Source organism: Dermochelys coriacea, chromosome 10 (assembly GCF_009764565.3).
Source record: "Dermochelys coriacea isolate rDerCor1 chromosome 10, rDerCor1.pri.v4, whole genome shotgun sequence".
NCBI classification, from domain to species: domain Eukaryota; kingdom Metazoa; phylum Chordata; order Testudines; family Dermochelyidae; genus Dermochelys; species Dermochelys coriacea.
In genome coordinates this window covers 83,835,344-83,851,713 of record NC_050077.1, presented here as the reverse complement: position 1 = coordinate 83,851,713, position 16,370 = coordinate 83,835,344, and the positions used below count along the sequence as shown (strand labels likewise).

At 37.8% G+C, this 16,370-nt stretch overlaps 1 protein-coding gene across 6 annotated transcripts in view; it reads left to right on the top strand.

Moving 5' to 3' along the window:
• Positions 1-15,786, top strand: part of UACA (uveal autoantigen with coiled-coil domains and ankyrin repeats) — a 73,023-nt gene extending 57,237 nt beyond the window's left edge. For 3 of the 6 annotated variants that reach the window (XM_038420579.2, XM_043493472.1, XM_038420580.2), the window contains exons 12-19: positions 810-842; positions 1,529-1,627; positions 1,862-1,892; positions 2,841-2,893; positions 6,172-8,883; positions 9,958-10,110; positions 12,831-12,896; positions 13,741-15,786. In XM_038420579.2, coding sequence (XP_038276507.1) covers positions 810-842; positions 1,529-1,627; positions 1,862-1,892; positions 2,841-2,893; positions 6,172-8,883; positions 9,958-10,110; positions 12,831-12,896; positions 13,741-13,812 — 3,219 coding nt within the window. In that variant the 3' untranslated portion in view covers positions 13,813-15,786. The remainder of the gene's footprint in view (positions 1-809; positions 843-1,528; positions 1,628-1,861; positions 1,893-2,840; positions 2,894-6,171; positions 8,884-9,957; positions 10,111-12,830; positions 12,897-13,740) is intronic. The other 3 variants (XM_043493469.1, XM_043493470.1, XM_043493471.1) reach the window with 1 other exon arrangement.
• The last annotated feature ends 584 nt before the right edge of the window (positions 15,787-16,370 follow it).

The following is a 16,370-nucleotide window of genomic DNA, read 5'->3' as shown; positions in this document are numbered from 1 at the left end:
TAATAAGATGGAGACTTTTCAGCTTGGAAAAGAGGCGACTAAGGCGGGACATGACAGAGGTCTATAAAATCCTGAGAGATGCGGAGAAAGTGAATATAAGTGTTGTTTATTCCTTCTCCTAATACAAGAACAAATGAAATTAATAGGTAGCAGGTTTAAAGCAAACACAAGAAAGTATTTTTTCACATAACGCACTGTCAACCTCTGGAACTCCTTGCCAGAGGGTGTTGTGAAGACCAATACTTATAACAGGGTTCAGAAGGGAGCTAGATAGATTCATGGAGGATAGGTCCATCAATGGCTATTAGCCAGGATGGGCAGGAATGGTGCCCCTGGCCTCTGTTTGCCAGAAGCTGGGGGTGACAGGGCATGGATCACTTGATGATTACCTGTCTGTTCATTCCCTTTTGGGCACCTGCCATTGGCCACTGTCAGAGGACAGGATACTGGGCTTGATGGACCTTTGGTCTGACCCAGTATAGCCGTTCTTATGTTCTGAAAAATGTGTTAAATAACTCAAGAAAGGATGCATACCTCAATAATTTGAAAGCACAATCTGTCATATTAGCATGTATTTTAAGACTTCAAAATTATTTAATTCCTGCTTTTTTTATTTGGAATATGGCAGACTGCAGTTGCTTCCCTGCCAAAAATAAGAGGAATGTGGAAAATGGAGGGGAAAGACATGTTGGTAGCAGGTATCATTCTGGATTGAAATATAGTGATTGTTTTATCAAATACACATGAAACCCTGTTAACATATAACTGAAATGATTTTGGGGGGTGTGGGATTTTTGGTTGCCTTCTAGGAGCAAATGGTTGCAGATGATCTTGAAAGTGAGGTAGGAAAACTCATTTTTCACTTCTCCACCTTAAATTTTAGTATTAACGTGTAGCTTGAGTAAAATAATTCCCTTAGTTCATCTTATTAGTTTTATTATGTCATTTACATAGCAGTTTTAACAATTGCCACTTTAAAACTAAAATGCTACATGTTCACCTTTTAATACAAAAGTTACACAGCTGTATTTTTGTCCATTTGAGTTCTTTTCCATATTTTCCACTTGTGTACAGTGAAGGCAATAGCTTTTGATTAATGAGAGCCAAAATTATTAAATTTAGTGTTGCTTTGTACTAGTTATATAGATTCCTGGCATCACCACCATAGATGTTATCACAAGGATGTTGTGTAAAGCACGCCAATGCATCTTTGAATTAGATTGCTTATTTTATAGCTTTCAATACTAAAGTAGTGACTCTCATTAACACAGCAGACTTCTGGTGCATGCAGCCATGTTATCGATGTTTTGTCTCTGCCATCATTTACATGTTCACTTGATTAATAAATGTACAGATGTTCGTGTCAGAAATCTATGGCATTGGAAAGGAAGGGATTCTGACTGCTAACCTCTAATGGGAGATCCCCATAAACTTTAACTCGGGATTTTAATAAGTGTTCTAAATGCTTACTGGTCTGGATATAGAGCTGAATAGCTTATCTCAAACAGAACCATCTCTTGCTCTTCAGAAAGATGAGCTGAGAAGACTCTTAACAGCCAAGGAAAAACAGCAGGAAGAAAGCTTAAGAAATATTGAAGCTCTGAAATCTAAACTTAGACACTATGAGGTATGTTGTAGTTCAACTTAAACAATAAATATGTATTTTTTCATAAATATTGTGGCAATAATACCAGTTATATCCTTGAAAACAAAAATATTTGTCCTGAAAGACCTCTTATGCCACTGAAACTGTAACTGAAAATTAGGTACCTGTATTACCATCTCATTCTGTATGTAAAATTAGAACAAAATGAATATTTTATTTTTATCTCAATTGCTACAATCTGTTTTTTCATTTCAGCGTGACTATCTGGACTCTGGAAGCGATTTTGGTAACAGTGTTTAATTTTATTTTTAGAATTTCTCTTTCTCAATGCATTATGCAATCTCAAAAAATTTAAGTGAAACCGTTGCCCTTTATTTCTGTTTTTCTTTCTAGTCTCATGCTAATCTTAATAGTAACTGTGTTTAACCTATAGGTCTCACTTCTATACATTCAGATTTATTCTTTGAGGGTAGATGTTCCTGTCCTGAATAGGTATCCAGATCTTATTTAACCCCCCAGCAAAGGGTGAGCTAACATTAATCCTCTGACTAGTTGACAGGGACGGGCATGCATATTCTGTAATAATAGGGGGTGAATTTTGCTAAACCGATTTAAATAAAAAAAAGAATAGTTGGTAAACGACAACTTGAATAGTTATGTTGTAACTATACAAAGATTGAGAACAACATATAAGATCACTAGTTTTAGGTTCTTAATTTAGTCAAGTTTTCTGTACAGAATCTATATTGGTGTTTGTTGCTGTAGAATCTGAGCTCTTATCAATGATGTTAATTATTTTTAAAAAGAGATTTGTTGGCCCAATTTAAAGAGATTTTTTTTTTAAAAGTCCAGTGTTAGTTTTATAAGTTAATATTATGTATGAATGGTTGGTAGAATATTTCTTAAATGTGAGTTTCTATACGAATGATTGAAAGGCTTTGGTGCAAGCTTATCTATCCATATTTACAAATGCTTTGTAGTGTGTATTCTTAAGCTTTTGAGCTCACAAACCACCCTCTTTTGATTTGGGTATACTTTTAATTTTCAAGTTTGATTACCAACTAATCTGAATGAGCACAGCATTAATATCTATGTAGTAAAACAAAATAAATCATTATTTGGTCTGTCATGAACCCGTATGCAAGTCCAAGGGGGCTACTCATTGAAGTAAGGTGTCCTATGGCTATTTGAAAGAAGAGGTTTTTATTTTATCTCTTATTCTATGGTAATCTAGGGAAAGAAGATATGCTGGTTAAACAGGGTCAAGTATTTGCTACAGAATCACAGGTGAGACTGTATTAACATTGTGTGTGGATATTTGTGATGTATCTCTTTCTATATGTGATCCTGGGCATGTAAACCGTGCTTGAAGTAGGTACAGTTGTAAGACAGAAATGTATTCTATAATAAACACTATATTAATCTCACTAAACTGTTTTTGTAACTTCTAGTGCCCTCTAGAGGAAATGTGTGACACAGCTGTTTAATTTCTGGCTCAGTTCAAATGGAGCCTGTTAATATTGCTGATATGGGACTCAATGAATAAAGAATTGAAGGAGGGTGGTAATATGTAGTTATGGAAAATAGATCCTGTCTAACTGGGTATCTTTTTTTTTTCTTTGAGATTATGAATGTGGTTGATTACGGTAATAGTGTTGATTGTAGTATAATTAGACTTCTGTAAAGTGTTTGACTTGGTACCCCATGAAATGGTACCCCATGAAATTTTGATTTAAACTAGAATGATATAAAATTAACATGGCACACATTGAAATGATAAAAGACCTGGCGAACTGATAGGTCTCAATGTAATTGTAAATGAGGAATCATCGAGTGGGTGTGTTTCTAATGGGGTCCTGCAGAGCTTAGTTCTTGGCCCTACACTATTCAACATATTTATCAGTGACCTGGAAGAAAAAATCGTTACTGAAAGTTTTCAGAGGAGACAAAAATTGGGGGAGCAGTAAATAATGAAGATGACAAATCTGTATCGTTTGGTAATGTGGGCTCAAGTGAACAGTCATAGAATCATAGAACTGGAGGGGATCCTGAGAGCTTAACTAGTCCAGTCCCTGCACTCATGGCAGGACTAAGTATTATCTAGACCCATTCCTGACAGATGTTTGTCTAACCTGCTCTTAAAAATCTCCAGTGATGGAGATTCCACAACCACCCCAGGCAATTTATTCCAGTGCTTGACCACCATGACTGGTTGTTATGTTAGGAAGTAGGGCTGTTGATTAATCACAGTTAACTCAAAAAAAAAATTAATCACAATTTAAAAATTAATCACGATTAATTGCACTGTTAAACAATAGAATACCAATTGAAATATATTAAATATTTTTGGATGTTTTTCTACATTTTCAAATATATCAATTTAAATTACAACACAGAATACAGAGTGTACAGTGCTCATTTTATATTTTTTATTACAAATATTTGCACTGTAAAAATGATAGACAAAAGAAATAGTATTTTTCAATTCACTTCATGCATGTATTGTAGTGCAATCTCTTTATCAGGAAAGTGCAACTTACAAATGTAGGGTTTTTTTCTTACATAATTGCACTCGGTAACAAAACAGTGTAAAATGTTAGAGCAGGGGTAGGCAACGTATGGCACACATGCCAAAGGCTGCATCTGAGCTGATTTTCAGTGGCACTTGCACTGCCCGGATCCTGGCCACTGGTCCAGGGGGCTCTGCATTTTAATTTAATTTTAAATGAAGCTTCTTAAACATTTTAAAAACCTTATTTACTTTACATTCAACAATACTTTAGTTATATATTATAGACTTATAGAAAGAGACCTTCTAAAAATGTTAAAATGTATTACTGACACGCAAAACCTTAAATTAAAGTGAATAAATGAAGTTGGCATACCACTTCTGAAAGGTTGCCGACCCCTGTGTTAGAGCCTACAAGACCACTCTGTCCTACAGGATGTCTTGTTCAGCCAATCACTGAGAGAAACAAGTTTGTTTGCATTTACGGGAGATAATGCCGCCTACTTCTTAATTACAGTGTCACTTGAAAGTGAGAACAGGCATTCACATGGCACTGTTGTACCTGACGCCAGAAGATACTTACATGCAAAATGAGCTAAAGATTCATATGCATCCTCATACTTCGGCCATCATTCCAGAGGACGTGCTTCCGTGCTGATGACACTTGTTTAAAAAAAAGTGTTAATTAAATTTGTGACTGAACTTCTTGCGGGAGAATTGTATATCTCCTGTTCTTTTTACCCGCATTCTGCCATATATTTCATGTTATAGCAGTGTCAGATGACCCAGCACGTTGTTCATTTTAAGAACACTTTCGCTGCAAATTTGACAAAATGCAAAGAAGATACCAATGTTAAATTTCTAAAGATAACTACAGCACTGGACCCAAGATTTAAGAATCTGAAGTGCCTTCTAAAATCTGAGAGGGACGAGGTGTGGAGCATGCTTTCAGAAGTCTTAAAAGAGCAACACTCCAATATGGACGCTACAGAACCCAAACCACCAAAGAAGAAAATCAACCCTCTGCAGGTGGCAGCTGACTCCAGATGATGAAAATGAACATGTGTCGGTCTGTACTGTTTTGGATTGTTATCAAGCAGAACCCATCATCAGCATGGACGCATGTCATCTGGAATGGTGGTTGAAGTATCAAGGGACATACGAATCTTTAGCGCATCTGGCATCTGTAAATACCTTGCGATGCTGGCTACGACAGTGCCATGCAAATGCCTGTTCTCACTTTCAGGTGACATTGTATACAAGAAACGGGCAGCATTATCTCCTGCAAATGCAAACAAACTTGTTTGTCTGAGCAATTGGCTGAACAAGAAGTAGGACTGAGTGGATATGTAGGCTCTAAAGTTTTACATCATTTTATTTTTGAATGCAGGGGTTTTTTTTGTACATAATTTGTAACTTTCGTGATGGAGATTGCACTACAGTATTTGTAATGGGGGAATTTTTTTCCTAGTTTTTGACAGCGCTGGAGCATACCATTTCATAGCATTAAAGTATAATCAGTTGCCCTTCTCCATAGCTTTTCTCCTTTAAATTCCCCTGAAGTTTAGCATAATTTGTCCGTTGAATTCCAGTGAAAACAAAGTACACCTTTAGGGCCCAGTTCAATTTATAGTGTAGTCCAATGGGGATCTTTTCAGTGACTCTTATGAGAGTGGGCTCAGTTCCTAAATGATGGAAAATGTGCATGCATTCAGTACACTTACATTTATTTTATACTCTTAATATCTTCAGATCATTCGACTTCTAGATGTTTGAATGATGGCTACAAGTAAAGTTGCATAGTTTCTCTGTAATACTGATAGTTTTGCTTATATAAGCCAAAATATATTTTGGACTCCTGGTCTAAATTACCTGCATTAATTGTTCCTGCTCACAAATTATAAACTGCTTGTAAATCTGAAATATACAATGGAGGTAAAGCGTATATGTTTTAGATGAGCATAGTTAAAGAAGTAATGTATGAAAAAATATGAAGAGTAAATAGGACAAATTTCTTTTTTTAAGCATGTATCTATTTCTCCCAACTAATCTGCAGACCAAGTCTATGCTGAGACCACTGGAACTGTCGCTATCTAGCCAATCCTCCAGTTCCGAGAATGAAATTCTAAAGAGAGAGCTAGACAACATGAGAATCTCTTATGGCACAGCAAAAGAAGAAATAAGAAAACTTCAGAAAGAGCTGTCTCATAAGGTAGCTGAATGCAAAGCTTTGGCATCAGAGTGTGAAAGAACCAAGGAGGAATCTGATGGACAGATAAAGAAATTGGAGGATGCTTTAAAAGATGTGCAGAAGAGAATGTTTGACTCGGAAGGCAAAGTAAAGCAAATGCAAACCCACTTTCTTGCGCTGAAAGATCACCTGACTAACGAAGCAGCTATAGGAAGCAATAAGTTAACAGAAGATCTAAAGGATCAGTTGAAAGACATGAAAGCAAAATATGAAGGAGCTTCTGCAGAAGTAGGCAAGCTAAGGAACCAAATCAAGCAAAATGAATTGTTAGTTGCGGAATTTAGGAGAGATGAGGGGAGGCTGTTGGAGGAAAACAAAAGGTTGCAGAAGGATCTTGGTATGTTAGAGATGGAGCGAGAGAAGAGTGGGAGAAATGTCGTGGAGGTACAAGGACAGCTAAAAGAAATGGCAGCAAAGTTAGTCCTCTCTGTACCTGTTGAGAAATTTGAAAATATGAAGAGTTTATTATCCACTGAAGTGAATGAGAAAGCAAAGAAATTAGTAGAGATGGAAAGAGAGTATGAAAAACTGCAGGTAGAGCTTCGGCTCTTAAAGAGGGAATTTGAGAGTCAGAAAGCTAAATTTTCTCAGTACGTGAGGCCAGAAGAACATGAACAAATGAGGGGCAGATTTGAGAAAAAAACTGAAGAACTGGAAAAAAAGATTTCTGAATTGTCACAGAATCAGACATTGCAGAAGGAAGTGGAAAGGGTTCACATGGACAACAAGCTGCTTAAGCAGCAAATACACACTTTAACAACTGAGATTAAAAGCCAATATGTGCCTTTAAAACTGAATGAAGAAATGAAAAAAACAAGAGACCTGACTATTGTGGATCTGACCAAAAAACTTGATGAAGTAACGCAAAAGTACAATGAAAACAAAGCAGAAGCTGAGAAGCTGCTGATGGAAAAGACCAGTTTAAGAGAGACTGTAAGTCACTTCCAGGCTGCGTACATATCTCCAGAAAAGCACGAAAAAGAAGTGGCAGCCTTAAAATCCAACGTTGTGGAACTTAAAAGGCAGCTTGCTGAGTTTAATCAAAAATATGATGCTGAACAAGCAAAAGTCTCCAAACTAGTGTCTGAAAACACAACTCTGAGGGACACTCTGAATGATCAGTACGTACCTGCTAAAACACATGAGGAGATTAAAACAGTCTTGAACAGCACATTAGAAAAGACTAATAGAGAGTTGTCAGATCTGAAGGAAAAAACTGAAGATCTAAAGCAAGACTTTATGAGAGTAAACGAAGAGAATGGAACTTTGAAAAAGAAACTGAGACTCCTACAGAACCACATACAAACAGAGTATGTAAGTTTAAAAGATCACGAGAGTAAGGTGTCTACCTTAAATAAAAGCATGCAAGAGTTACAGGACAGCAACACTGAGTCATTGGCTAAATACAAGAGAGGCCAAGAGGAAATCTTACAGTTACATGCAGAAATTGAAGCCCAGAAGAAGGAACTTGACACAATTCAAGAATGCATTAAGTCAAAATATGCCTCGGTTGCCTGCTTTGAAGAGAGAGAGAAAAACTTTGAAGCCATGGTGAAAGAACTAAAAAAGCAGTTGCTAGAACAGACACAGAGATGCAGAGAATGTGAGGAGGAGATGCAGAAATACAAACAGGAAAATGAGAAGTTAAAGAATGGGTTTTTGTCTATGGAAAATGACTTGCAACAAAATTACATTCTTGCTGAGAAATCACATGAAATGGAAAAAATGTTCACCAGCAAAATGGAAGAACTGAATAAGCAATTGAGAGAATTACTGCAAAAATACACAGAGATAAAACATGAAAAAGATAAGCTACAAGAAGAGAGTGCTAAACAGATTTCTGAGGCCCTTGCTGTGCAAACTCGCATGCAGGGTCACTATGTTCCAGTGGAACAGTTTGAAGCCTTGAAGAGAACGCTTGGCCGCACAATAGAGGAACTAAAAGAAGACCTCAATAGTAAAAAGGCATGTTATGACCGAGAACTAGAAAAGGTAAGAGAACTGCAGCAAGAATTAGCAGATCTACATAACTCCTCAATATCTTTGGCAGAACACATGCAGATGAAAGAAGCATTTGAAAAAGAAATTGTAGCAGTCAAAACTAGCTTGAAAAAGGAAGTGGAAGAAAACCAAGCAAAAAGTGAGGAAATCTCTAAACTCCAGTCTGAGATTCAAAATACTAAACAAGCTTTAACTGAACTGGAGAGCAAAGAAGTAGTTGATATGTCGGAATATAAATCCATGAAAAGTGCCTTAGAGACCCAGGTTACTAGCATAGCTGGAAACTTGGCCAGCTTGAATAGAAAATATGAGGAAATGTGTGAAGAGGCTTTGCAAGCCAAAAAGGAAGAGCTTTCTGCAAAAGATGAAAAGGAATTGTTGCAGTCAAGAAGCTTCAGCATTGAACAAGAAATTAAGGATCAGAAAGAGAGATGTGATAAATCTTTGACAACAATTACTGACTTGCAAAAAAGAATACAGGAATCTGCAAAGCAAGTGGAAGCAAAAGATAACAAGGTAGGCAGAAAGTGTTCAATATTTAACAGTATTAACTGCCTCTGTTTAGTTCCAAAGGGCCAAATTTGCAAATGTAGTTACCTAAACACACACACTTGCACGCCTAAATGTAGGCATCTGAATTTGGTCCAAATCCTCAAAGCTGAGGTCCAGTTTTGTGTGCTGTTATGCAAAGTGCTATCTAATTCCCCCAAAATTTTGCCCCATAATACAGAACTATTCAATTTCTGTTTTACTAGAATTTTCAGGTTTTAAATGCATATTATTCAAATTCAAAATATTAATACTACATTCACTAGCAGACTTTTTTTTAAAAAAAATAATCTGAAAAAAGAAGTAATCCGCTTCCTTGGTGTGTTGCCTTGTCGTTTTGACACTGTTGCTTGCCAGTTTAACACCGAATGATATTGAGAAGTCAATGTAAGAGAGAAGATTTAAGGCATTATGAATGTGATGAAAAAGACTTGCAGTTTTCTTAATGCTATTTAATGAAGGTATTTTAGTTTTAAAACAGGACACGTTATTGTTATACTAGGATTAAGGAGCACTGCATTATAACTTTATCCTACAGTATCTTTCAGAATTAATGTTATATGCATTTTATACCATCTAGAGAATTAGATTTTCGCATCTAGTAGTAGCTGCTAATTCTGTAGTTATATGTGTACTGTGTGCACTCTTTCTCTGAAGAATTGGATACTTTTATGACCAAATTTCCTAAGGACAGTCTCACTTGTAGGCATTGCGCCTGCAAAAAAAGATAAGGCTGATGCCCTGCTTTGAAATCTGGGCCTTAGCTAATTCGCACACTGAAGATAAGTGGCTGGTTGACCTATGGGCTATGTTTTACAGATTTCTGAATCCTAAGAAGCTGAGAGCAAAATAACAGTATTTGATATATTTTCAAAGCATCTCTCTTTTTTTCTCTTACAGACTTTTCTGGTAAATCGAGATAGATGACGTCAATATAATGTCCTCATACACTTGTTAACCTTTAGTTGACCTCGCAAACTAATATTCTCTATAAATATGTTCAGAAAATGAAACATTATAATCTTTGTATTTCTCTTATAGATAACAGAGCTGCTTAATGATGTAGAACGACTAAAGCAGGCTCTTAATGGCCTGTCTCAGCTTACATACACCTGTGGGGTTCCCTCAAAGAGACAGAACCAACAAGTTGAAATGCTCCAGCACCAGGTGAAAACCCTGCAGCAGCAGCTGGCTGTAAGTACTTACGTAGAACTTTGCTCCAGAGCTCAGTCATAAGGCGTGTTACCATTTTTGTCAGAAGTGGTGGAATAAGTTTTAATACATGTTGTTTAGGAGCAGGGAAATGGGATGGGCAGGAAGCTAGGATCCTCTGAGGAAAAGAATGGCATTGTTTAACGTGATCTGGAAAAAGGGGTAAACAGCGAGGTGGCAAAATTTGCAGATGATGCAAAACTTCTCAATATAGTTAAGTCCCAGGCAGACTGCAAAGCGCTACAGAAGGATCTCTCAAAACTGAGCGACTGGGCAACAAAATGGCAGATGAAATTCAATGTTGATAAATGCAAAGTAATGCACATTGGAAAACATAATCCCAACTATGCATACAAAATGATGGAGTCTAAATTAGCTGTTATCACTCAAGAAAGAGATCTTAGAGTTATTGTGGATAGTTCTCTGGAAACATCCACTCAATGTGAGGCAAAAAAGCAAACAGAATGTTGTGAATCATTAAGAAAGGGATAGATAATAAGACAGAAAATATCATATTGCCTCCTACATAAATCCATGGTACGCCCTCATCTTGAATACTGCGTGCAGATGTGGTCGCCCCATCTCAAAAAAGATATACTGGAATTGGAAAAAGTTCAGAAATGTCAACAAAAATGACTAGGGGTATGGAACAGCTGCCATATGAGGAGAGATTAATAATACATTGACTTCTCAGCTTGGAAAAAAAAGACAACTAAGGGGAGATATGATAGAGGTCTATAAAATTATAGAGGTGTGGAGAAAATAAACAAGGAAGTGATATTTACTCCTTATAACACAAGAACTAAGGGTCACCAAATGAAATTAATAGACAGCAGGTTTAAAACAAACAGAAGGAAGTATTTTTTCACACAATGCACAGTCATTCTGTGGAATTCCTTGCCAAAGAATTGTATGAAGGCCAAGACTATAACAAGGTTTAAAAAAACTGGATAAATTCATGGAGGATAGGTCCATCAATGGCTATTAGCCAGGATGGGCAGGAATGGTGTCCCTATCCTTTGTTTGCCAGAAGCTGGGAATGGGTGACAGGGGATGGATCACTTGATGATTACCTGTTCTGTTCATTGCCTCTGAGGCACCTGGCATTGGCCACTGTCAGAAGACAGGATACTGGGCTAGATGGGCCTTTGGTCTGACCCAGTATGGTCGTTCTTATGTGATTTCTTTGTGATAGAACATTTTGGAGGTTTCTACTTGCCCCAGCTTTCCTGCGCCCATGAGGAGGTAGCAGTGTCTTTTGGAAAAGTCTGTCCTAATGAAGTGTTCTCTTCCTGCAGTATTAATCCAAAATCATTGAATAAGTCGGTACTGCAGTAAGATTGCATACTACACATGCCAGCAGTGTATTCCGTGCAGTATAACACAAAGGAAGGTAGTCTCTGTCCCAAGGGATTAACAGTCTCAGGGTTGACAGACACTAGGAAGGCGCTTTCCAGTTTGGGTACCACTGACCTGTGCTAGCTCTGTTTGAGCTAATCTGCTAGAAACAGCAGCAGGGCTGCAATGGCAAAGGTGGTGGGTTGGGCTAGCAACCTGAGTACGCAAGTGTGAGAATTGGGCTGGATTGTGCTCAAGTGGTTAGCACAAGCCTCTGTGTATACTGATATTTTTAGCACACTAATTCTGGTGGAGTTACTGCATGTCACAGAGTTACCTGTGCTGGGAAGTGTCCTCCCACCTGCTGTGTCCAAGCCTGGAAATGCTTATTCCAATGTGCTACTTACTGTTGTGAGAAGTTCCATAAATAGCCTCATTGGAGTTCGTGGTAGTAAGTGCTAGGGCTTTAGTATAAATGTATCTTTGTTCATGTGTGTAGTAGCACTGTTGGCTTCAGACTACTTATGAGAGCAAAGTTACACATACACCCCTACCCTGATATAATGCAGTCTTCGGGAACCAAAAAATCTTACCGTCTTATAGGTGACACCGTGTTATATCGGGGTAGGGAGTGGAACTGCTCCCCGCCCCACCTCACCTCCGCTCCACCTCCTTCCCTGAGCGTGCTGCCATCACTCCACTTCTCCCCCCTTCCTTCCAGGCTTGCCATGCCAATCAGCTGTTTGGCGCGGCAAGCCTGGGAGGGAAGGGGGAGAAGTGGAGCGGCGGCGTGCTCGTGGGAGGAGGCGGAGGTGAGCTGGGGCAGGGGGCCGCAGCAAGTAAGGGGGGGGGGACGCTGAGGAGCCACTTGCAGTAACATGAATTCGGCTGTAACGAGGTAAAGCAGCCCCACGCCCTGGAGCGCTGCTTTACGGCGTTATATCAGACCGCATTATATCTGGGTAGAGGTGTATGTGTAAATATGCATAGAATTGGGTCACATTCCTGGTAGTGTGTGCAGCATTGCCCCATAGTGTGATAAAGTGAGTTTAAATTGGGACTTGAGTTAGGGGCTTCTGAACAGAAGTCAAATTCTTTTCCTGTCCAAGTAGATTGGTGGTGGTAACACCTGGGCTGGTGTGGAGAAAGCCCTATTTCAAGGCAAAACACTTCAAGCTGACACTAAAGCTGAAAGGCTCCATTTTTCGGTTAGAGTTTTTTATAAACAACTAACCTTGAAATTCTATGGTCGTGCGACACTTAAACAAGCAAAGTCAAACAAGCAAAGCTGTAATTATACAAAGAATTGATGTTGAAAATATTGACATTCTTCTCTCTGCCTTCCCTCACCCTTCTACATACAGGATGCTGATAGACAGCACCAAGAAGTAATTTCAATTTATCGGACACATCTTCTTAGTGCTGTGCAGGTATGTTAGTGGGTCTATAAAAATTAAGTTACTCTTTTTCGATAAAGTTAGGGGTTTTTTTTGTTTTTTTTTTTTTTTAAAGAAAATTCTCTTTCAAAGTAAGTGTTTGTGAATGAGTAATATCTAATGTCAGTGCTTCCTATATGCACATTAAATTATTTTAAAAGGCTTTTTGCGGTGCCTGGTATTGCTCCAGAAGGAAACTGAGAAGCAAAAGAGCACCTCAGCATGTTAAATGTAGAGTTTGCCTTCATCTGCTTGTCATTTTTTATGGACATCTAGACAATGTACAGTGGTGACCCACTTTAAGGGGGATAATACAGTGCTATCAATACATGTCGTATCCCAAATAGTGCAGTGGAGGAGTTGCATGCGTGTTGGGAGCTTTCAACTCTCCTGTTCCTTTTGAATAGGGAATATGAATTTATGCAAAGATGAGTAAATTTTCCCTATAATTACTGGCTGCAGCAAGTTACAATAATATGGTTCAGCTGAGAAGCTGTGCAATTTCAGATCCTAAATATGACTCCTATACTAGTCACCATCATAGGTGAGTACTGTAGATAATTGCAGGAAGCTGCAAGGCAGTCCAGAAGATATGAACAGCAACATCTCTAAATCAAAACAGTGATTTCAAACAGGAAATTAGCCACTGTGCTGCAAAGTTGGAAATGAACTCTGCTGACACAAAGTCATTAATAAGGTTAATTAAATTCAGTTTTACCAACGAGATGGTGATTGACCATGTATTCATTTTGGGAGGATATTTGTTTTAATTTTAGTCATGAATAATGCAGTGTGGTTTTTAAAAAATCCTGTTTATTCCCCCCTCCCCCTCTTCCAGGGCCACATGGATGAAGATGTTCAAGCTGCCTTACTCCAGATCATTCGCATGAGACAGGGGCTTGTTTGTTAATATGCTTAGTGCTGGTTCTGTAGCATGGCTGTTGCATCCTGTAGGAGTGCTGTGATTACAGCTGTATTAACCTTCATGGCCTTTCTCTTATTGTGGCGTAGTAACTGTAAAAAGAATGCACCCCCCCCCAAAAAAATTATTCCAAGTATGAAAAACACTAGGAGGCTGAAGTCATTTACACCTTGTAAAATAGAACAATAGGGCAACTGCTATAGTTCATGTTAGATGTTTCAAATATGTGGATTATAAAGGGTGTAGAATTTATTTTACAATTGGTGTACAAGCTGGCAGTCAAAATGATGACATAGTAGTTACATTCTTCTAATGTCGGATTGACCATTTTAGAATAAATAAATTAACGCAAATCCAACACCTCCAAATTGATCCTATTGTTAATTTCCAAAGGGTGAATGACAGTGAACTTAAACTGAAGTGACTGTGGCTGAAATACTGTAACTATTGGATTTTTTTTTTCGTTTAATGGTTAAAAAGTGTGCTTTTTGTGATCATAGTAAGTTGATCAGCAGATTGACAGTAGATCAACTACAGAACAAGATGGATAGCGTCAAGATATACATTGTAGCTTGGCTGGCCAGGTTACATTCTTTTATTTAAGTAATTTAAGATTTAGTGCCTTCGCGTTTTACTAGAGGTACAAATCAGTTTTTTCCATCAGACACTAACGTTTATGCTTTTTTACAAGATATATTTTTTCATTAATGCTTTGTAACACTGATTTTGATAGGCTAAGAAACAGCAGGACTGGAGTAGATCATGAATGTAGAACAGCATTTCAGTCTCAAATGCAATAATCCAATTTTTATTCTTATGTACTTTTTCAAACTTCATTATGCATAAAATGGACCTAGATTGTTTGAGTAACACACTCAATAAAGTTGTACATTATCTAGTTCAAGTGTCAGATGGTTAACCATTTTCCAGGAAAAGCATAAGAGGTTTTTCTGGTTTATGAACACTGTAAATTATGTACTATAATCAGTTTTTGATTATTTATGGGGAAAGATGCAAATAGTAAAATTCATAGAAAGAGAAATCTCATTTGGAATTCACATGTTAAACAAAACAGAGCTTCATATTTTTTTAAGTGGAAGTGCAATATTGCCAAAGAATGAAATATCTACATCCAAGTTTTATTGAAGGAAATACAAAAATTGGGACTATTTCGAGGAAAATGGCAATAAAACAAGAGTCTAGCCACAAAGTCACCGGTTTTTTTTTTTTTAGTGTCTCAGAATAAACAGAGTAGAGCCTGACCCTATAAGTACTACTTATGGGATATAATGCTCCTTGCTGCCAGAGTAGTCCACTAGCTCTGTACTAAGTGTTACACTTGTCAGTAAGCATTTGCCCATAATTAGCAAATAGGAGGCTGTCATCCTGGCACTGATGCAGGGGAGGACGGAACAGAGAGCAGAATTCAGCCTCTATATTCCTGCAAATAGACTTTCAGGGTTGTACAGTAAATTCTGTAAGTGCTTGATCTAACTACAGTTATGTTAACTGGATTTAAAATACAAACCCCCAAACTGTACCTGGCAGCTTTTAAGGTTCCTATTTTCCAACAGAGTTTAGCCTCTCTGCCCTTGAGTGTGGGCCTCCTGCTGTATCACTGAAATGGCAGCCCCCAAACATGGAAAAGAGGATGTTGACGCAGGCTCTTGTGAAAATGCATGTTTAATATATTCAGCTGTAGTGTGACAACTGATTACTCTTGTTTTCCTTCAGTTTCCTAGAGGAGTCCCATGAGATGTGAGAGTTCACCAAGAATACTATAGTTTTTAGAAATTCTTTTCTAATCACATTACTTGAAGCTCTGGTTGGAGAGAAATTTGATTGTTTTGATAATACTAATACTGGCCTATTTTAATATTGAATTTTTCCTTACTGGGGGAAGTTTTATGTATTTTTTTTCTCTTGTATTACATATCAATAAAGTGTTTTATCTTACTGTAACAGTCCATTGGTAAATGGTAAAGCAGTATATTACCTTGTGGTTTATTGGCAAAATAGTGTATGGGAAAGAGAATATTAATCTTCATTTTGACTGGAAAAGATTTTGTGTGTGTGTATGTTGCCAAGGCATATACTGGGATTACCAACTTTTCCACCTTCAAAACTGAGCATTTCAGTTTGTCTCAGTCAATCCTGGACTACTGACGATACAGCCAACAAAAGTGTCAGCTGTGAGGACAGCTTGTAAAGTGTACACGTGTCCCTTTAGATTGCTACCTCGCTTCTTCTGGGAAACTGAACAGACTTTGCGTGTTCCCTTCTGAGCACTGCCAAAATGGCTGGCTTGGAACTGGTGACCTGGAGGTGAAAAGCTCTGTACCAATATCTAGCCCCAAATATTAGCTTCAGATTCATTTCCATAATCTGTTCAGGCCAGGTCCATGAAGGAAACGAGTACAGGAGGGAGTGCAGAAAGTTCTTCAGGAGAAGTGCAAAGTGAGTCTTGTGACTAAATGCAATAAATGATAGTTTTTTCTTAGAACTTTGGAGATTTTACAAAAGTGACTCAGAACAGGGAGTATAAG